General features: G+C 39.9%; 3 protein-coding genes across 6 annotated transcripts; all 3 read right to left on the minus strand.

Annotated features, from left to right (window-relative positions):
• Positions 1-1,534: 1,534 nt before the first annotated feature.
• cfap52 (cilia and flagella associated protein 52) lies at positions 1,535-12,279 on the minus strand. The gene is made up of 14 exons (XM_023412829.2): positions 12,132-12,279; positions 11,569-11,768; positions 11,240-11,376; positions 10,973-11,101; positions 10,646-10,745; positions 10,302-10,418; positions 9,784-9,884; positions 9,411-9,581; positions 7,979-8,127; positions 7,575-7,720; positions 6,831-6,982; positions 5,716-5,818; positions 2,229-2,340; positions 1,535-1,849 (listed from the first exon to the last, which is right to left on the minus strand). Exons 1-14 carry the CDS (start codon positions 12,253-12,255, stop codon positions 1,665-1,667), a joined length of 1,926 nt encoding a protein of 641 aa, XP_023268597.1. The 5' UTR covers positions 12,256-12,279; the 3' UTR covers positions 1,535-1,664.
• Positions 12,280-13,001: 722 nt separating this feature from the next.
• On the minus strand, positions 13,002-16,769 carry LOC111659741 (uncharacterized). Of its 3 annotated transcripts, none has more exons than XM_023412760.2 (3): positions 16,613-16,769; positions 15,242-15,299; positions 13,002-15,122 (listed from the first exon to the last, which is right to left on the minus strand). In XM_023412760.2, the coding sequence occupies exons 2-3, from the start codon at positions 15,288-15,290 to the stop codon at positions 14,047-14,049; spliced, it is 1,125 nt and encodes a 374-aa protein (XP_023268528.1). In that variant the 5' UTR covers positions 15,291-15,299; positions 16,613-16,769; the 3' UTR covers positions 13,002-14,046. The 3 variants fall into 3 exon arrangements, with proteins under 3 accessions (XP_023268528.1, XP_087031869.1, XP_023268526.1); XM_087175743.1 differs by having other exon boundaries at positions 15,242-16,459; XM_023412758.2 differs by having other exon boundaries at positions 16,260-16,769.
• Positions 16,770-16,906: 137 nt separating this feature from the next.
• LOC111659745 (TBC1 domain family member 24-like) lies at positions 16,907-21,689 on the minus strand. 2 transcript variants are annotated; one of them, XM_023412766.2, is made up of 11 exons: positions 21,441-21,689; positions 21,019-21,227; positions 20,631-20,892; positions 20,342-20,455; positions 19,817-20,233; positions 19,452-19,691; positions 19,110-19,265; positions 18,412-18,475; positions 18,154-18,252; positions 17,723-18,032; positions 16,907-17,591 (listed from the first exon to the last, which is right to left on the minus strand). In XM_023412766.2, the coding sequence occupies exons 1-11, from the start codon at positions 21,644-21,646 to the stop codon at positions 17,416-17,418; spliced, it is 2,253 nt and encodes a 750-aa protein (XP_023268534.1). In that variant the 5' UTR covers positions 21,647-21,689; the 3' UTR covers positions 16,907-17,415. The 2 variants fall into 2 exon arrangements, with proteins under 2 accessions (XP_023268534.1, XP_023268533.1); XM_023412765.2 differs by having other exon boundaries at positions 20,342-20,458.
• Between the last annotated feature and the right edge of the window lie 370 nt (positions 21,690-22,059).

Here is a 22,059-nt window from a genome sequence, read left to right on the forward strand (position 1 = left end):
GGTGACAAGCACTGTAGCCTTCAACTGCCCCCTGTAGGACCAACCACAACACCACCTTAACATCTTCAGAGGTTGTGGAAGAAACTATGTCTGGCATTTATAGGATATGGCTTGATAGTAAGAGCATGGGCTCATTAAATACACAAAAGACCAATGATCCCTAAACTTCTCCATGGCCACCTATAAAACGAGTCCCTAAAATATCTACATGCGCTGGTCTCAAAGTAAGAATTTTAGGATCACATGTTTTGGGGTAACTTAATAATGTTGCTCTATGCATATTTGTGTTGCTGGTTAAGAGGCTGTCTATCCTGCTATTAAAACACCTTGTCTACATCACACCAGCGTTTACAGACAGATGTTTCCCATAAATAGCGCGGCGACTGTCTCCATGCACATTATAATGCTGCTGCTGCTCCTATACTCTGGAAGCTCTACAAAGTGAGTGAAATGGATATTGCAGAAGCTTTTGGTCAGATATGTAATGCTCAGTCCTGGATTTCAAAAGGGATCCGGCATCTTTTGTGCTATATTCCGATTCTAATCATCTGAAGCTTAATTTCACAGCTCACCAGTACTAAAGATTGGATTTAGTGGGGCCAGATGTGCTGATTTATTGAAATAGATAGTCAGAGCCTCATCCAATATTTCCATGATGTCCCTCATGCTGTTATTCCAGCATTGTTAGGAAATGGTTCAGCATCATATCAAATAAACAAATTCTGTGTAAAACTGTGAGTTGATGTGTTTTTTCTTTTCTTCTTTTCACTCACTTGTACCTTAGTCGTCCTCTGTTCGTAAGCAGGGGTGGAAAAGGGCAAAGACAGAGATGCCCTATTTTACTGATCCAGGAATGTTTTTGCTGACTTGGTTTATACTGCAGGTTTGTTATTTTACTGGGGGGAAGCAGGGGTGAGTTATTAATTATTTAGATTAGCCATTTTGAAGAACAGTGAGGAGAAAGGGTTCAGATCAGACACAGCCAGAGAGGCTTTCTGCTGTACGTTGCCTCCCTCCTTAACCAGTATCCTTCAGGGAATCGCTGTTGATAGATTAGCTGACAGCAGCCACGTGTTTAAGTGCCAAGAATCTGGGCCTCCTCTTTGTCTCTACTGTAGCAGAGAGAGGAATCATATCTGAGAAAAGTATGCATTTAATGTACGGTATAATATACCCTTCTTTTTACATATTCTGGTTTCATCGGCATAGAGTAAATGTTGTAAGCCATTAATTCTGCTGTTCTCAAAAATTCTAAAGAAGCATAATGCTGACTCTTTGATGTGAAATACAGTTTTTTGTGCCTTGATATTTAATTTTATATTCATTTAGAGTGTAGCTGTATGATTTCCCGTCTATTCACCTGCTGTGGGGAATACCAGATTGCTCAATAATTGTTCAGATTGCTCTGTAATCTTTTCACTTATTTCTATGATGTCCTTTTGCCGCTGAAAGGAAACAGTTGTATATAATTATAATCATCGAAGCGTCTTCAAATTACATTTATATTTATTATATTTTATTTCTTTTGGTCAGAGTGTAAATACCTTCTTCAATGTTATCGTAAGATTACTGAATTCTCATGACAATATTTGCTAAATCAGAAGAGGGAGAATTCTGAATAAATTTGTGTGTGAGTGGTGGTTTCTGTGGCTTCTAGTGTCACATTATGAAGAAGCAGAAGGGTGTGGGAACCTCCACCGGAGAATGGCTCCATCCGCACTGGTGCTGACTAAGGTGCGGTTGTTGGAGCAGATCTCGATGCTGGTGATACTGCCACCGTGAGCTATCCCTATGTGGGTTACTACACCTTCCGTGTAGTCCCACACTTTCACCAGCTTGTCATCTCCACCTGCCATGAAAAGGGGAAAAAAATGTATGAATACTCTGAGTGAAGTTTGAGCAGAGCAAGCATTGTAGTGTCAGTCAAGCAGATGAAAACAAAGGCTCTGAAGAGTTGAAAACACTCAAAGTCAAAGCATACAATTCTTTCATTAAAAAGAACTGTACTGAAACTATAATTCCAAAAAAAGACAATCATGTTTCTTCTGAATATGAGCATCATCAGCAATAAACCTGGGACAAGTATAAAATGGTTACTATCCTTACAATGAATGTTCATATAAAAGAGATTTACTAGATTCCTAATTTAGTCTTGGTTGAATTATATTGATAGGGACAATCACTAAAACGAGCAATGTATGAAGTGTCAGATGTGTAATGGGCCATACCTGTCACAAAGTATTTGCCATCGTGTGAATTGTGCAAGCCATTGATGGCCCCAGACTGCGAGCCCTCCAGTTCTCTGATGGCAGAGCCATCGTACACGTCCCAGTAGACAACCTGAGAAACACGTTAACACGCAGAAAAAACTGTACTTTAGTTGCAGGTGTTGTACATTCATCATTGGTATTGTTTATGGAAGACACAGTGTCCAAGAGGGAGGGAGATACAAACATTATGTATGTTACGCTGATATTGTGGAGTCTCCAGTCTTCACTGTTTTGTTGAATAGAATCTAATCAGATGAGATGATATTACTTTATCATACATATACTGTGATATGGAATATGTGACCTCAAACTATTACATTAAGTACTTTATTATTCTAACTCTGTGAGGTAGTGAGCAGGTCTATGGTTAGATTCTATCAAGCTGTCACACAGCACTACTGAAACTAGAGTATGTTTGCTGATTTAAATGAGATTTAATCATCCCTAGGGCCTAACAACTGCCATAGTATCAAGTCTCACAAAAGGCACTTGTTAGCTAAAGTTATTTATAGCGCAAGCGGCAGAAACATCACAGTGCCACACATTAACAAGGGTTCTTTGTTGTTATTTATATGAACACGCTGATTAGATCTTAAAAGCAAGGTAAATGGGGGGGCCAGATGGATCCGATCATTAAAATCTGTCTTCTGAGGCATCCTGTATGAATGAGTCTCTAGTTGAAGATTTAGTGGTGCACTTTATCACTGATCTCAGTCCCAGGGTGTGTTTCAAAGGCCAGAAGCCATTACAAAGTTAGTAAAACAAAGGATAATTAACAGATCGCAAAAGGTCCATCAAGTGTTAAAAGCACTAGACAACAAATTTAAAAACCTAATTACTAGGAAATCTATATATAGCCTGACTGTGATGATGCCAATACAAAGTATACAGTAGTTTACTCTTTGACTTATTCGAGCATATGAAGCATTATATAGGTTGGTTAGGTGTAAAAGGAAAAGTTCATGTTACACAGAGCTGCTCAGAATAAGACCAACATTTATGAGAATAGCCTCTGAGACAAGATTTCATTTCTCTGGCAGAGCCCATGCCTATAATGCATTACAGGAGGGGAAATGTAATCTCACACAGACATATCAAATACTATTGGTTATTGTGGAATGAAAGAGGAACAAAAGGCTTGGTAAAAAAATGTTATTTATAGTTTCAGAGCTGCAAAGTGATTCTCAAAGCAATAAGCTGCCCTTTTAAGCCGCAGGAACATTTCTGTGGGGGTCATTTGAGTTGTTCTACCTCAGATTGGCTTATTCAGATAGAATGGCTTGCTGATATTAATATTTCCACAAAATAACTTTGCAAAAGATAACTTCAGAAAACACCAGAGGGGAAAATGGTTCATTATGAACACCAAATATTCAGAATGTAAGGTTTACAGTTTCTCAGATTACGCGAACTGATTCAGCTGACGTGTTTGTTTGCCAACATGAAACCATTTATATTTCCCACCATCACCAAACAAAGAAGTGCCTCCAAAAATACAACTAGATTGCTTCTCTTAGTGTATAAGAAATCAAAATAATAAATATACAGTATTCTGTATATCCGTGTACGACAAAAGTTATTGTAACCTCCTTATTCTTCCACATGTCACCTTCCATCTCTTCCTCCTTGCCACAGTCACGACCTCTCCTTCCTTCCTCATCTCATTCCAGCAGCTTATTAGAGGCTCCCACCTGTGTGAGTTGTCTTGGCCCATCTGTGCCCCCCCCCACCTCAGCCAAGGAAACTGGCCCACAGCCACGACATTGGGCCACCAAGTAAATTAATTACACGCAGCAAGCAAGAGCAGGTCAGAAACATCAGACCCACTGTTGACACTGCTCAGCCTGTCTCCCATCAATCGTGTTTGTGATTTTCATGAGCAGGATTTCAAGGCGCAGCCGGAGGGAGGAGTGTGTCCAGTTTGGGTTCCTCCTAATTCCCTCCCTTCTATTTGCAGACGATGTGGTTCTCTTGGCCTTGTCCGAGGGTGTGAAGAGAGTGTGAAGCAGTTGGGATAAGGGCCAGCACGTCCAAGTCTCCAAGTCATCCAAGTGGTTAGGATGCCTTCTGGATGCCTTCCACTGGAGGTCTTCCAGGCACATCTAACTGATAGGAGGCCTCAGGCTAGACCGAGAACACCTTGGAGAGATTATTACATATCTTATCTGGTCTGGGAACGCCTCAGGATCCCCCAGGAGGAGCTGGAAAATGCTGCTGGGGAGGGGGACATCTGGACTACTTTGTTTGACCTTGTGCCACCGGTGATCCGACCCCAGATACGCATCAGAAAGTGAATGGATGGCAAATGGATCCTTTTAATATGCACTCAAAATGACCCACACAAAGCTATGTGTTATCAGAGTTATCCAAGCTCACCGTCAAAAGAGGAATCATCATCATTTTTCACAAATTCTGTCTCATTAAATATAACATCTCCCTGACCCTCCACCCTCCTTTCCTATTTTTTTCTCTGTCCCTTCACTCTTTCTCTCAGCTCTGTTGGTGTCCTCACTCTGTATCTACTCACAGAGACATGCTGGGATGTGATGAAGGGTTGGGGTAAGGAGAGGAGAGAGAGAGAGCATTGGTATTTGTTCTCCCAGACAGAGCGCCTGTGTCCTGGGATGAGCAGATGGTGGATCTGGCTGGCACTTGGGTGGCATAGGCACATCCGCAGGAAGGCACGAACACCACAGCACTCCGCTCTATCTCTATTCTCTCCCCCCCTTCCATGAATCCCTCGCTCTCACTCTCTCTCTCTCCCCCTCCGCTCACTCAGCACATCCACAGCACTGTGTTAATCAGCACAACTTGTCCTCACCTCTCAGCATGCTGGGGAGGCAACAATATGGGTCTAGTGTGTGTGCACAATCAAGGAAACAAGTATTTCATTCTGCCACCGTGAACTCCTGACCTTATGTAAATTGGTGGTGCAGAGTTAATCATAATTACTCATAAAATAACAGACATAAAGGGTGTTTTTGCCACAGTGACTAGCAGCCAACACAATAGCATAATTATGTTGAGCTGAGAAACAAATTACAAGCTCTTCAAACTATACTATGGACATGCAAGTGTGTGTGTGATGGCACAAGTCTTCACTGTGCTCTTCTGTGCTGATCTGACCAGAGCGACAGGTTTTTCGCTCACGCTAACTGAGTGGAGATTATAATAACAATAAAAGCATAATGAGATATTTTGATTATGACTTTTATGAGTGTCAGTCTCTTTGCGCCCTGAGGGATTTTCAGTCATTACAATCACTACATTTTTTTTTCCTGTGATGCATGACTTGATGAGTTATGAGTCCCAGGGAATTCTTCACTAACCAACTCTTACATGCCAGTGTATAAAACCAACCAAGGCAAACGTGGGCAGATTTTTCAGACTATAATAACTGCACTGGGTACTGAGTGAAAGAAAGTCTTTCAATTTCAAAACTCACCTTTCTGTCAGTGCCACTGGTAATGATCTGGTATTCCTCCGGGTGGTAGCAGACCGTCCTGAACAGTGTGTTGGCAATCACCATTTGAAGACTCACAAATCTTCTGTAGGAGGAGACAAAGAAGAGCCAGAAGATGGGAAAAAGGGAAATGAGAGAGGAAAGCAAGTTTCACAGGTGTAGCAATGGCCTTAAAAAATCAGGTGCTCTCACTCCATGAACTGCCCAGTGCAGTTTACTGCAATAATTAGTTTTATTTCAATCAAAATAAAGTCTCACAAGCCAATCTGTATAGTTACAAATCACAAAAAAAACTATTAGATGTATTGTGCACTCACATGCAAACAAAATACACACACACAGGGTGCCAATCTAGATTCATTTAGGCTCTTGTCTAATATTCTTCACAACATCATCTTATTAGTAATCATACCAAAAAAAAGAAAACCCGTGCTACCCTTTAATCCACAGATTTATTAATTGAAGAGGATAGACAGTGAAAAAACACGACCACCGTCAGAGTTTTTAAAGGTTTTATTCTCCTCGCAGAAGAAGCCTAAGGATTAAAGGATTTTAAGCTTTCTTTATAAAGAATGCACTGTGTTTCTTTTTATTCCTCCTGTACCAGCCAGACACCAAGTGTTTCTTTCTCATTACAACTCAGACCTTAAGGCAACGCTCTCCACATTCCACTGTCATTTTCCTTCTGGTAGCTATGCATGTCATTAGCAATTATGTACAGTAGTTTTTCTCGATTATTTGATGTTTTAAGTCAAATAACATGCCTTTCAATCTACCTGCCTTCAGCAAAATAGACCCAGCACAGTGTCAGAAAAGTCAAATCTATGATTCATCCACCTTGAGGTTGTGGGCTGAATTAAGAATCAATTAATGAAGTAGAATCTTGAGTCAGTGGAGAAAACTCTTGCTTTCCAGTGTTGTATGGTATTTCATACAACCACTAAAGTCAATGAGAAATCCTCAAGAGAGTATTTTACTCACTAATTATATGAAAAAACAAGGATAAATACTGTATGTGTGCAATGTGAAATGTGTGCATTTATGTTCTTGCCTCTGGAGTTCACACAAGTGTTTGGGTATGCAGAGGGGCTACTCACACTATGTCCCAGATGATGCAGGCACCATCAGAGCTGGCAGTAACACACTCTTTGTCGTCACTCTTGATTTTGATACAGGCGACAGTTGCTTTGTGCTCTTTCATGGTCTCCAGCAGCCGATGGCCGCGCAGCTGCAGCTCCCACACACGCACCTACAACAGGTGAACCCAAATTCATTCAGTCTCACAGGATACTTTGCTTAATGCATGTGATACTTAATTAAAATACTCTCTCATCTTTCTTTCAGTGATTTGGAATGCAATCATGTAACTATGGAAGCAAACTTAAATACCTATTGAAAAAGATCTTGCACAGTACTCCTTCTGTTTAAATCTGTACTTACATGTTCATGTACACACATGTTCAAATATCTTTCTTCCTCTGCTGAGTTTGGTCTTTTTTTATATTTTTAGTTATGGAATATGTAGGCTGGGTAACAAGGTTAATTTACTTATAAAAAAAAAACCAAAAAACAACTCATATATCTTTAAACACATGGCTTCTTAACTAAAAAAGAAGAAACTGTCAAAAAGATTGTGTGTTTTGTAGCCAAGTGAGTGCTAGCAGATATTTGCTGACCTCTTGGAGAAATTAGAGGGCAGTGGTATTCTAAAATGCAATATTATGATGGTATTGTGGAGAATTTCAATATGTTGCTTTGTTCTCTTACTCGATGAGGACCCTGAACATTCCACATTACATATTTAAACAGCTATTGGTTTGAGATGTATCATGTCAGCTGACCTGTCCTTCTCCCCCTCCACTGACGATCCTCTTGCAGTTCCTGGTGCCAGCGATGGCCGTCACACCCATTCTGTGAGCGTTGTGAATGATGAGCATGAGCTGACCGCTTTCCGGCGCAAACACACGAATCTTACCATCATTCCATGCTGGAAGAGAGAGAAATCAACTCAAATCAATCAAATATTTGCTGTGAAGAGACATTTGCTTCAGTAGATAAAATAGTATAATCTTAGTGGAAGTGGGTAACTTAAGAAAAAGGTGTTGCTGGTTCATGCCATATAGTAACCGATGAACAAATATAATTATGGCTGCACAACAGCTTGCACTAAGAAACAAAAACAGGATATTCATAGTAGTAATAAGCTCCAATGTCTTTTTTGCAGACATTTCTCCCTGACTCTCACCACTGATGATGCTGTGTCCATCGGCCATGAAGTCCAGGGAATTGCAGGTCATGTTGGGTACAGTTATGCGCAGCAGCTCTTTGGGCTTGTCTATGTGCCACAACCTGATATCCTCCTCAGAGCAGGTTGCAAATAATTCAGATATTCCACTAGCAGAGATACAAACCCCAAAAAATGGAGAGAGAGAGACAGAGATAGAGAGAGAGAGAGATGTAGAATTATGGTTAATGGTTAAGTTAATTTAGGTTTAACCACCTGTTATAATATATTGGTATGTGAGTTAAAAGCAACCAAGTATCCATATAATTATTCACATTATCAACTTGGATTCAATACATTATCCAGGTCTGTGTTCAATATACCTAAAAGCAATACGTTTTTTCTGAGCTTATAATGGCGTGATATGGATGAGGCGTTCATATGTCACCCTCTAGTGAGCACAATGCGGTACTGAAGTCACGCATTATGAGATATAAATGGAATTTAAGCTTTTTGCTGAAAAAACACATACAGCTGCACATACTACAGGTTTAGGAATTATCGCTCACAATGTTAAATTTAATATTAGGATGACCCATCTGCAAAAACACACAAACTGTACAATCCCATGGCTGTGTTTGTTTTGTTGTACTATACTGTAGATGACACAGAGGACATAATTTTCTTGTATGTATAATACTTTCCTTACAAGAGGAAGGATTTGTGATTGGGAGGGAAACGTAGAGAACACTAGGGAGCAAACTTGGCATTACAATATAACGACTGTCTGAATCACACGTTGTTGTAATTGCTGTTATTGAAATGTCAAACTGTCTTTCTCTGTCTAACTCTCACTTTAAGGCAATCAAATACACAAAATTAAGATAAGTAACACTTCTGGTATGCCGTTGCCTGCTTGCACGTGTCACCTTAGCCTATTATCAAGCTTGGGAAGATTTGAAACGTACTGATGTTTTTGTTGGATAAAAAGATTTAAAATGTTGCATCAGACAACACATGCCCATAAAAACTCAAACCGTCCTTTACACATCTGAACTGACATCTCGCTAAACACTGGTTTTCTTGGTGTTTACTGGACATTGTATCGTCATTGTGCAAGAGGCTCTTATGATTTCAACTGAATATTAATCTCCAAAATGTAGTATAAACGAGATTGATTTTAAACTGTGCATCATAAATACATGTATCTGCTTTACCTCAGGGCAAAGGGATTCTTTAACAGCATGATGGAGTTTCATTTCTCTTAATTTCAATCAATATAGGATATATATTTCTTGCCACATTTAAAAGCTGACACAAGGCCATTTGCCATTTTACTTTCTCCGGTGGGTCCCAGATGCTAACCATAAAAATAATTAAGAGACAGTAAACATTTTGTCTTTGACATTATGACTTTGACTCTGTCTCCCTGAACTGTCTGTCTCCCACTTACAAACAAATGGCAACGTCCTTGACAGCACTGTTGTGGCTGGTGGATATGAGTTCAGCTTTGAAGTCCACATGACTGAAACGGTACATCTGAGCAGCCTCTGTTCCAACAAAGAACTGCTGGCCCTCTCCTCTTATAGCAATAGAGGTCACCCCCTTTTCCAGCTGGACTTCCCTAATGTGGGAAAAGAGAGAAAAAAGGAGTAAATAAAGGTCGCTGTAAAATAAGCACAGAAAAACTGTTCACATGACACTGGCAGCCTGGATATTTATTTATTTATAGTGTAAAAAAACGTGTAAACTGTAAGCACCATGTATTGTTACCAAATTTAATTTTTTAATTGAGATTACACAAATGACACAGTTGTAGGACTCACTTAAGAGTTTTGAACTTAGTCTTGGAACACAGAGTGAAGGTGCCAGATCCAGAGCCTACAAGCAGGTCCCCAGACTTCAGTATCCTTATGGCATTGACACCCTGCATAGAAATGGCAGTTTTAAGATATGGACCTACGAAGTTATTATATACACAAGAATATATCACTTTTCAAATTCCTAGATCTTTGATGCAAGCTGAACCATCTATCTACAAAGATCCGGTGAGTTTTGTCAAATACTGACAAGCTATCTGAATTACTTACAGGAAGTATATACTAAAGCTCCCACACCATAAATAAGACTCTGGAGAGTAGTAGTAAAGGAACATATTCACAAAAGGAGTTATTACAGCTGCAGATAAAATAAAATTCATAACATGGCATGAGCCACTGAATAAATTTCCCAAGGAATGTTCCATCAGGAATATGGTTCAATCAGCTCTATATAGACTTGACTATCAGGGAGAGTGCAAGTGAGCTGAAATTACCTTTACTGCACCCAATTAAAGTTGACCTACCAGGCTGTATTTTGTTTTAATTGGACCGCAGTCACTCAGAAGCCCAGTCTTCATGTTGATTTTCAGGATGTCTCTGCTGGTGGTGCCACAGAAAACGAACTGATCATCCTCTGAGATCTGTGTGTATAAACAATTCATGCTGAGCAACACTATCTAATATCACCATATCTAGTGTACTATAAGTTTCTAAATGAAAGAATCACTGTGTAATAACACATTCTATGCTGTGCTTGTGTGCCTACAAGCACACAACTGCTAGTAATGTTCATACATTATTAGCTGTGTATCTCCTAAAAAAAAATGAGCTGGTTAAACAAGTTGGTGTGAATGAAAGACTCTCGTACCTCGATACATTTCACAATCCTCTTCAGCTTTCCTATCTGACACTCTGTGGGTCTGATCTTCCTGTTGGGGAGGTCCAACTCCCAGACTCGCAATGTTCCGCTGCCCAGAAAAGTCCAATGATATTACAATACTTTAAGAGCATGCCATATTAACCACAGGGACCATGATGGAGACACATTTTGAATGTAAACATAGTAATACTTAGATGTTTTTACTTTCATTTTGTAAGTAGGTGAATTAAGATTTAATGTGATGATGAATCCTCTGAATAATGCAAAATACAATGCACAATGCATCATTGCAATAGACTGATACCAGTCACTCACCTTCCAGCAGAAACAAAGATGTTGTCATTTGTGTTCGAGTACTGCACAGTGAGGCAGTGTCCAGCACTGTGAGCTGAAGCTGAGCTCCCACAGATGGCTTGCTGGGTCTCAATATTCCATATGACTATGCTGAAAACACACAGAAAACATCTCACACACTCAACAAAAAGAAAGTATGTAAAGCTGAGTGCATTTACATTGTGTATGTTTCCTTCTGAATTGAAGCACAACTTACTCTAGACAGAACCAACCAAACTTGCTGTTTACCTGCCATCATCCTGACCCCCAAGAGACACCAGGTACTTGTCATTGGGAGAGAAGGCCAGTGCCTCTACCTTAGCCTTGTGGAGCAGCAGCTGGGCATAGATTGTTCGCTGTGCATAGTCCCAGATAATTACCGTAGCCTAGAAAAATACATACATACATATTTGTGTTGCCATCCCTTACTTTAAATGGATTCAAACTCACATATTCAGCAAAAAACATCAAACAAGGACAACTTAAACAGGTAACTGACAGTTATTGGCAAATTAGTAAATTAACCTGATCCATATCAGAAACTTTACATATGGAAAATGTATCTTAACTATAGCTACCTTAAAGCCCATGAAGTTGACCTGTCCAGAGGCAATATATGATCCACTTTTGGACACTGAAATGCAAGATACATTGTTTGTGTGTCCATGTAGGAACTCCTGCTTGCCATCTTTGATTCTCTTCAGAATGACTGTGCATCCCAGAGGATAAATGAGGTGCTCTCTGTCTGGGTGGACTCTCAAGCCAGAAGACACGTGCCCTAATGAAACAAAGTGTAGCATACCATAAGATCTAACATGTTTTAAGACAGAAAAGATACTGTTTAAGATCATGATGGATGGTCTCTTATTTTAAAATGTGGATGAGCAGACAGCAGTTATAAATTCTCAGTTTAACAGGTAATCAAGCCAAGTACACTGTAGGGTCTTTCAATAGCTTAAGATGCTGTTCAACATAATTTTAACAACGTATCTGGAACATTTAAAATGTCACCATGCCTACAACTATAACCGATATAGCACTATACATAACTGAAAAGGAAATTCTAGATGTTTCACGAACACACACAATACAGCTAGCAAATAATAGTTATTAACTTAGAAGCGTTTGCAGGAAAACTCACCGTTGAACCCGATGACAGCCTCCAGTTCAAGTTGAGGCACGCCGTGTGTTTCAACAGCCATGGCTGAAACCTGAATCAAATAAGTCTTTTTCCTCTGAATTGTTAAGATGCAGCCTATTTTCATCAATAAGCAAATTTTACCCGAAAAAACAACCGTATCTATGGTTCTTCAACAACAGACGTTACCTAGCAACAGCTGGGGCTCTACTGGCCAGTCATTGGTCGGTGAAATGCCTTCGCTGCCTTCACGTGCGGTCGAAATTTCCTAAATTTAAAAAGCGTGCACATAAAAACCTTCAGATTAATAGGTAAACTGCCAGTAACTTCAAAAATAGCCATTTATGCAAGGCAAGGGGATAAAACTGGACGAATCAATAACAAAGACACATTTTACTGTCTGTGCTACTGGTAGAGACTGATCTACTATTAAGTTTATTTTATTTATTATTAGATTATTAATCTATCACTTGACATTACACTAGAAATCTGAAAAGTAAAAAACTAAAGTTAAAATAAAAACCATAAAATGAAACCTCTTTTTAAAAGTAGGCAACATACAGCAGAATGGTTTGATGCACGATTAAAAAAAAACGCTCTACTTGCTATAGCTACCATATGAATACAGTTTATTGGTGGTTGTATTTTCTATGAATAAGGAGAACATTACTTGAATATGTATTTAAAAATGTAGTTCGTTGTTACCATGCAGCAAACTACAGCACAATGTACTGTATCTGTTTATTAAAAGTAAGCTACTATGAACTGTATGTAGATAGTATCACAGAGAATTAGGATTACATTTACTACACATTATATATGGTATACACCTTAAAATAAAATCAAATTGAAATAAAAAATAAATCTGAAAAGGACTTTTATATTAATTTTAATCATACACAACTCACACCAGAGAAAAACTGCTGCTGCACTCCACAGTACAAACCACTGCAAGCAACAGCGATCAGTGATCTCGCCATAGGTGTTTGCCATTCGTAGTGCGAGGTTATATTCCTGCATGGAATATACGGGGTAGCAGCACTTTCCGGCTCTGACTCAGCATAGCATTAACCATTCTTTTAAGATTTACTTAAAATTAAAAACAATTACATATACGAGTACGAAAATTGTCTATTTTTGGCATTTAATTGTTTATTCTGGGCAACTGGCTAACAAAATTCAAAACAGTAAAATTTTGTTTTAAGAACTGCAGGGAAAAGAACCACTGCTGATATGGACTGCTATATGCAAAAATCTTGTTTGCGTACCTTCTGTGGTAGTGCTAAAGTGAGGTAGCAGTTTACATCAGATTAAGTTAATCACTATGGAAAGCAGACGTTCACTCTATTCACTTAAGACCAGACTGAAGTCTGACACCTCCACTAATCAACAGTTGCAAAGACTTGGTCAAAATTGAATGATTCATCCCATGATATTGTATTAAAGATATTGTTCTGCATTATCTAAAGGTAAATCCAAACTTGTCATAAAACAGAGATGTGAACAGATCTTCCTCAGATACAGCAGTGCACTTATGTAGCCACATGACCTGTGTTCACTCAATCCAAACAGCATATCTATGCAAAACATTGCATATTCTAGGCACATATTAATTTTAACTGCCAACATAGTTCAATAAACACCTTCGGGCTTGGATCAATAAAAATACAGGAAGAAGTTTAACGAGAGTCCTGCACTAACAATTTTTGGCCGACATTTTGTGCACAAATAAAGGAAGCAGCGAGGTGAATCATTTCAAAGCTTCAAAATTAGCTCTCAATGCACCAAACTTAGTAAATTTTAGCTTGACTGCGCACCAGGAAAATTGCTTGATGATGAAATGTCCTGTTCATGAGGATTTCGCATCTCTTTTAAACTGCTTAGATCCTCAGAGGGTCATTTAAAAACTCAATACAGCTTAGGATGTGTCTATAGACATCTGTCTGTGTGCATGTGTCCTCCGATGTCTGCTTAGAGAGTGGCTCCATGAAAACCTGCGACCACAGGTGAGGCATAGATAGGGTCTTTCGCCTGTGTGTGTCCGCTGATGTTTTGTCAGTGACTTGTACCGTGTGAAGGTTGCCCCACATTCATTGCAAATATACTTCTCTGATTTAATATGAACATTTTGTTCATGTTCTTTCATGTTGCCCAGCTGCGAGAAGCCTTTACCACACACAGGACAAAGATGCGGTTTCTCTCCTGAGTGGGTCAACCCATGAATATTCAAATCCTGTCGAGAATAGAATCCTTTTCCGCAGATAATGCATTTGTATGGTCTTTCCCCTGTGTGGCTCCTCATGTGTCTCTTAAGTCCTTCTGAACGCGAGAAGCAGCTCTCACACAAAGTGCATCTGAAAGGTTTCTCTCCTGTGTGGGAGCGGAAGTGCCGACGTAGCTCTGAGGCCTTGAAGAAACGCATCCCGCAGTCCGGGCAGCAGTGAGGCTTTTCTGGCTGCTCCTCGTGTGTCTTTTCGTGTGCTTTGCAGTGACCTGACTCAGAGAATCCTTTCCCACAGACTGAGCAGGTGAAAGGCCTCTCCCCAGTGTGCATTCGCTTGTGACGCACAAGTTTGTTAAGTTTACTGAAAGTCTTCATGCAGTATGAGCACTGATGAGGCACCTTTGGTTTCTTTGAGTGTGTGCGCTTATGCCTTTCTAACTTTGAAGGTCTGTTGAAGACTTTTCCACAGTCTGGACAGGGGTGCTTGTTAGTCCTATTGTGGCAATTCTGGTGTCGGATCAGCTTCTCTTGTTGTGTGAAACTTTTATCACAATGCTTACACTGATGAAGAGTCTTAGGCTTCCTCGTGTGCACAGGTTTATGCCTCTCTAGCTTCGATGGTCTGTCAAATACTTTGCCACAGATGGAGCAAGGGTAACACTTGTCTGATATATGGTTCTCTAGCTGTTTAGAGTCCTCTGGCTCAGTAGCAGCCGAAGCATCAGCGGAATCTGATTCTGAGATTACCTTCACAACGACTTCTGCAGGACCTGAGGAACAATCACATCAAAGAATATTTTCTGAATACTTTGCTCAATTAATTGACTGATTTGTTAACTGTTGTGTTGACCAACAACACATGAAAATAAAAAGAAGCATGAACACTTACTTTCCTCTGAAGATTCAGTTTTATGCTCAGATGCAGTGTCTGGGCCCATGACTGCAGCCTGCAGAGAAAGTGCTAAAATTAAATAAGTATTATACAGCAGAAATTCAGTGTTGGTATTTTTATAGATATGTACAATATGGTTAAAGTGATGCTAGATTTTTTCAGGCTGATATTGATGTCAATATTGGGGAGCTTTAAAAAAAAAAAAAAAAAAAAAAAAATCTGATGGAGATGTATTGGCTGAGGTTTTTTTTTAACATAACCACATAACATAAATGATACTGATACTGATCTATCGAGATTTTTGGTCACCAAGATACATAGCCAGTGGGACAATTTGCAGGTGAAAAACTAACATATCTGTGTTTCTGCTATTTCTAAATCACCTCAAACCTAGTTTAGCATTCCTGTCCTGCTATGTCTTATTGGCCAACATATACAGAAGCCTGGCCAATGTGTTAGTGACATCTTATTGTTTTTTTAATAGCCAAGGAAAAGAGGTGGTGTCATGATGTGGATGTAAAAAATGCAAGACAATAATTTGATGAAACAGAGAGAAGTCTGATTAAGTTGATTTCCATAAGGTCCCTATAGACCACATTCTGTTTCTGAAGGCTAGGTTTGTTTTTTTGTTAAAAACAGTGACTTTCTTCATTCAGCCAGCCCTATCTTTAACTCTTCTGATTTATTTATTTGCTGATTATCTGAGCTGAGTAATGTCAGGTAAAAGCAAGCCAGGTCTGAGAGAATGCAGAGGTATTCCTTTGGCCAACGAGTGGCCTTCTTTACCAGATACCCATCATCTCTAAAGCAGGATAAACCAGTAACAAAGGCCCATTGTGGGCATCGCCTGTTGAGACTGATACTATTAATATGATTCACCAAATATCTATTTAGCTCAGCTATTTATACTGCTGACTTTGGGGGGGATCAAACTGCACATCAGCAACATGGAAAGAGGAGAAAATACGCAATGAAACAATGCTTAACGCTGAAAACATATTTCAGTTGACGATACCTGAGTGCACCTTGAATTGCAAAGTAACCGGTGGTGATTCAGAGAAGATTACGCTGTCAATGCAGAGTATGCAACATCTGCACATAGGCAGTGCAACTACGCTGAAATGTCTTTGAACTGAGTTTATCATGACCTCATCTCATGACAGACGAACGCCGACCGCCCCATGGTTAACGTTAGCTATTTTACCACTGATGTAGCTGTAAAACAGACGGATAGTGAGTGTTTATCTGGGACACGCATGCACACAAAAAGAGCTAGGTAACGTTAGCTAACTTAGCTGGAGCTAACGTTGTCGCGTCAGCTAACTAAGCCGTTGAAGATTCAGCAGGGCATGTAAGATTGAGTCCAACCTCTCACACAATCCTCAACAGCAAACTTCGTCACATCTTTTCCCCGCAACGTTTTAAATTTAACCTAATTCACGGCTAAATATAGCTAGTTGCAGCAGTTTGCCAGGCAAGCTGTGACAGTGTGGGGTTGATGCTCGTCGCTCCCTTGCATGATACCTTCAAATACCCCACGTAAGTTCGGAAGTTTATATCTTAAAACAGAAAGTTGTTATTTATTACAGTTTTATTTTACTGTTCATGCGGCACATGCCTGCGTTGTGCTGTGGTATTGAAATGATGAGGAGAAAGTGCGAGTTATGTTCCATGTAATTATTTTATTTAAGAGGGAAATGTGTGGACCAAGTTAAACTGGCCAGATACAGTAGACACTCCCAAATCATACACTGACTTACAACGACACGCATGTTCTAAATAACTTATTATACACTGAGAAGACACAACACGTGATAAAAAAAAAAGTGACAAAAAAAGAGATAATAAGCATATGATGGCCTATATTACAATATATTTTTTTTTTTGGCTTGGACCCTTGTTTATGTAGACTTTCAAAGTTCAGTAATACAATGTATGCCATAGAGAGTTATACAAATAAACTTGACCTGACCTGTACATATCATGTCAAGTAAAATCTCATTCAGTTGCCTCACAATATGTGTACAAATGTGTATTTCACAAAATAAATATTTCATATATAATATTTGAAATTTACATTAAAAAAATCAAGTCCATTGAAAAAGCATCAAGAAAAACTGGTTCAGGTTCTACAAAAAGATGCATGGTTGCAAGGCGGCCTCTCCACTATTTCACTGAGGGGGAAAGCAATGGGAAAAGGAAATAGAGTTCTGGATGCCCCACACCTCCAGGGACTGGATCCTGAAATGTGTCTTGCAGAGTGGGATGCTCTTGAATGTGTCACAAGATGCTGTGTATCCTCCCTTTAGGTCTTCCTGTAGGCAGAGTGCATGCCCCCCATCGCCACCTAAGAGAAGATACATCCATCATACATCCGCACATACACACTGTCAGCTGACATTACTGTTGACTTGACATCACTGTTTTTTCAGAGGCCTATCTATTCTATTATTCTAATAATATGTTCAACTGACATACCAATAATGAGCTGACTGTCATCGCCTGCTATAAACATGGCGGCTTCTTGTTCCTTGGGTCTCTTTGGCTCTTTGGCAGTAATGGGTTCCTCTGATGGGGCTGTGAAGGGGATCGTCAGGAAGCTGGGGTCCTGGGGGGTCCCAGCAGGACAGGTCAGAGTTGCAGTGGCTATGGTGGAGATGATCAGGGAGCTGCCACTTTTGGACACCTGGGAGGAGGCACCGTTGCTGATTTGAACCTGCTGTGGGGGAGCTCTTCTGGTTATAATGTTGACCATAGCCTGCTGGTAGCGCTCCATGCTGGGACGAAGCTGAAAGAGTAATCACATTTCTTATTTGACACTCATAGCAATTTAAGAGGCATCCCAGTGAATGACAATGAAGATATGAAGCTGACACAAAATGACTCTGACTTGCAGGATTGTGTCTCACCGTAAAAACGAAACATTCCCCGGTTCCAAAATATGTAAGTTCCTCAGAGTCGTGCTTTCTTCTTTCTGTCATATCTGTCGATAGGAAGGCACCAAAGACCTGAGAAATCAGAAATAATAATATTTCAGTTCTATACAAAATTTATCATCATTATTAGCTTTACAACCTTACAATCTTAGATTCAAAACTAGGATGAAACCAAAAGGAAAAGCATGTGTAGTAAAATGATTAGATGTATCCCAATATTCAGTATGTTACCTCTTCGTCCACAGTTTTAATCATTAAAACCACTGGTTCATGTCCCTCCACGTGTGAATAGAATCTATATGAGAGAAAACAAAACATGCCCATGGGTTGTTTTTAATATCCCATAAACTGCAGTGTCATTAATGTCTAAATGAATATTCTATTGACACGGCCTATCTTCACTGTATATCATTTGAAGAGAAAATGCTGTATTTTATTAAGAGGTGGAAGGTTCAAATGCAAGACAAGATCACAATGGATAAAATATCCCTCCATGTCAAACTTGTATGTAACCGGAACTCACTTAAAAGCTGTTTGAGAAATTACCATTTTCTATATGGAACATTTTTTAACTGTGTGGAACAAAATAAAAGAGAGTTTACCACATATTTAGGGATTATTAGTTTCAACTTGAGGTCATTTTGTACATAAACAAAAGTTGCCAACACTAAACTGTAAGTCACTTGACAATCACACTCAAAGCAAACATGTTTATAGTAAAAACAGGCTGCCTCTTTTCTGTTGTTGCGTAACAAGACCTGGGAAACTGTTTTTCACTGCTGGCACATGGTGTTCAGGAGTTTATTGATCCATAATGACCTGCTGGCCTCTTTTAATATTACCAGCATAAACAGAGAGAAGTGAAAGATATAAAGGGTTTTGATGTATGAAAGATGGCAGGATTAGAGTATTGAACAAAGGTTACTTACGAAGCCAGGCTTCTTCCATGGTCAGCTGTATTATACAGCCTAATGGGACTGAAAAGGGCAAAGCGCTCAGGTATCCAGGCCCAGACGACTCTCATCTCAGTCCCTGTCACAACACTGGAGCTGAAGTTGGTAAAGTTCACTGACTCGACAGACTGCCTTTAAAAATGATATGTGAAAATGGGATAAAAAAAAGAAAAAAAGAAGTTTGAGCATTTCAAATTACACAGTATTTTTTCACATAACCATTCCAATAAAAAGTTCTGTACATTAATGATCTTTCATCTTATATTTCATCAGTTCCTCTCACAGATATGTTCTGTATCAATTTCTGTATTAACCAACCTCTTCTGGTGGATGCTGACACCTTTTTGCATGAGAGAGTCCTTGTTGGCGTTGAACAGGAGGTTGAGCTCTCTCCGAGTGGCCATTGGGATCATGAAGGCTGCCTCCAGAAGCTTCTCGACTGTGCAGTGGCGAGCTACGTTCTGCACAAACCTTTTCATATCAGTTCTGAAGTCCTCCACGTCCGCCACTCGAGATGAGACGGATACTTTGTAGAGGCTGAGTAAAGCCAATGCCACCCTTCAAAGAATGATTTTGAAATACTTTTACTGTATTGTTACTCAGAAGTAATGGTTATGTCATTAGGAATCAAGTATTCAGAAATAAGGATTTTGATTACATGTGAATATGTAGCAGCAGCAAACCTGTAGAGGACCTTGTAGCCCTCCAGTAGGTAGACATCCAGCACCCTAATGGCGTATGTGAAGGGAAGGTCAGCAAAGATCCACATGATCCAGTCAGAGTAGAACTCAAAGAGGTTTTGGTGAGAGCTGGCGATAAGCTTACGGATGCCTCTGCAACACCTGTTAGCAAGGTCTCCAAAGGTCATACAGGAAGCGCGGTAGGTGAGGAAGGTCTGGTCAATGTAACGCTTGTTGGGGTCATTGTAGCAGATAAGTCGGGACACACTGTGGAAACACTCAGCTTCATCCTGGCTGAAGTGGATGATGAGGGAGACCAGGGCAGGAAGGATAGGGCAAAAGTTCATGTCTGGGAAGTAATTCCCCAGGCAAAGAAGGATCTTCTTAGCAGAGTTCAGACCAGCTTCATTGAGACAGTATCTGGATAAGAAAAGTGCAAGCACAGTGAGTGTATGCACAGTAATTTTATTTATAAGCTATACATGTAGTATAAGCAACATGTCAATGATGCATGAACCAATAAAGTACCTAGGTATTTCTCCTGCCTCCATGTACTCTGGGACTGGGTGGGAGCTGATTTTCTGTTCTCCAAAGAGCTTCTTGGCCAGTTCGTAGAAGACATCTCTGTCTACTGTGCCAGACCTGCTGCAGATATCACATAAGTTCACATAATGATCATTTGGTTAAGTGGATCTATATTAAAATGTACACACTTGTGTTGCAAAAGTCATTTCAGTTCCCCTCTATGCCTGTCTTCATACCAGAAAAGACATTTTTAAGCTTTCGAATTTATGATATGCAATGTGACCGTTTTAACCTGGAATTGATGCTGTGGATGATGTGATAATAAGCTTTGGCTCTCAACGTGTGTGGCATGGCCCAGAATCCTCCTCTGCCCATGGCTTTCAGCTGCTGGTGTTCACTCTTCAGGATCTGCTGGTATCTTTTTGCAGCTTCAGGATCGATCATCTCCCAGTCCACAAACTGTCCATATTTCATCCCTGAGCTGGAGCAGATCTCCCAGTTGCCCAACTCAGAGATGGTCATCATGGACACTGACTTGAGACTGCCTTTGCTCCCTAAGCAAAACATGCACGGATAGCTTTAATCTTTATTTTCCTAAACAGTGTAAATTGAATTTTCAAAAATCATTCTCATTTTGAGAGTAGAATCTACATGCCATTATAAAAACATTATTTCAGTACCACTTAGTTCTCTAGAGGGTGAATGCTTGCTTAGTTTAGACTTCTTAAAGGTGACTCGAACACTAGCCCCATCCCCCTCTTTATTCTCCTTCTTGGTCATGTGATGCTGGTGTAGGGAGCTTGCTCTCTGTCTCAGTGGACTGGACCGGTCAAAGTTTCCCATGTCATAGTCGGAGTGAAGCTCTGATGTTTCATAACTGTAAAAGGACCTGGGAAGCAGTTGATTCAGTATTAATTATTTATTGAGTAATTCTGTACCTCTTTTGTGTATTTGTTATGTTGACTGTGGTCTGCTTGTTGTGCAATTCTGCCAAAACATTAAAGGACAAATTTGCATAAATATAAGTAAACATGCCTGTTGCTCTCTGCTATGATCACTAACAAAAACAGTGCAGGTTTTTAAATAGAATGTGAAAACATACCTGGAGCGAGGTCTTAGACAGATTTTGTCTGTCTGTGTCTGCACACCATAGTTCTTCTTGTCCTCTGGGCTGTAATAGGAGTGAGACCTTTGCCTGCTTCTGCCTCCTACCATAGAGTCCAGGTTTTGGGTAGAGGATGTGTGCATTGAGATTGAATTCATATTTCCACAATTGGAGAACTCTGGCGTTCTTGAAACATGAATCATATCCAGTCTTGTTCTTCAAAGAAATGCAAGTAAGAACGTGATATGTCTCCTGTTACTGACTGTACATTCAGAGGAGGATCAGGGCTTTATATAAGCCTGTGGGTGGTGGCCACGTCAGCCAAGCATGGTTTTGTTTGTGGTGATTTCAGTCCCTGAAAGTGAAAGGTTCCACTGATTTTCCTGGTTTAACTTTCATACAACATGCATCTCATTCTGAGAAGTAAGTAGTCAGTCTCTAGACAGCAGCCACATTGGTGCCCATAGCAGACCCAAAATGCAAGGCATTAAAATTTCCAGATCACATGACAAAACACGGGCACCTTTTTAAACACATGATTTGGCCTAGTGTCCTTCAAATACCCTACTCACTGCAATGTATTTATACACTGTTATCTTTATGTTACATGCATCCA

The sequence above is a fragment of the Seriola lalandi genome, unplaced genomic scaffold (genome assembly GCF_002814215.2).
Source record: "Seriola lalandi dorsalis isolate HSWRI2012SDOR001 ecotype SW California unplaced genomic scaffold, Sedor1 jcf7180002054487, whole genome shotgun sequence".
NCBI classification, from domain to species: Eukaryota; Metazoa; Chordata; class Actinopteri; order Carangiformes; family Carangidae; genus Seriola; species Seriola lalandi.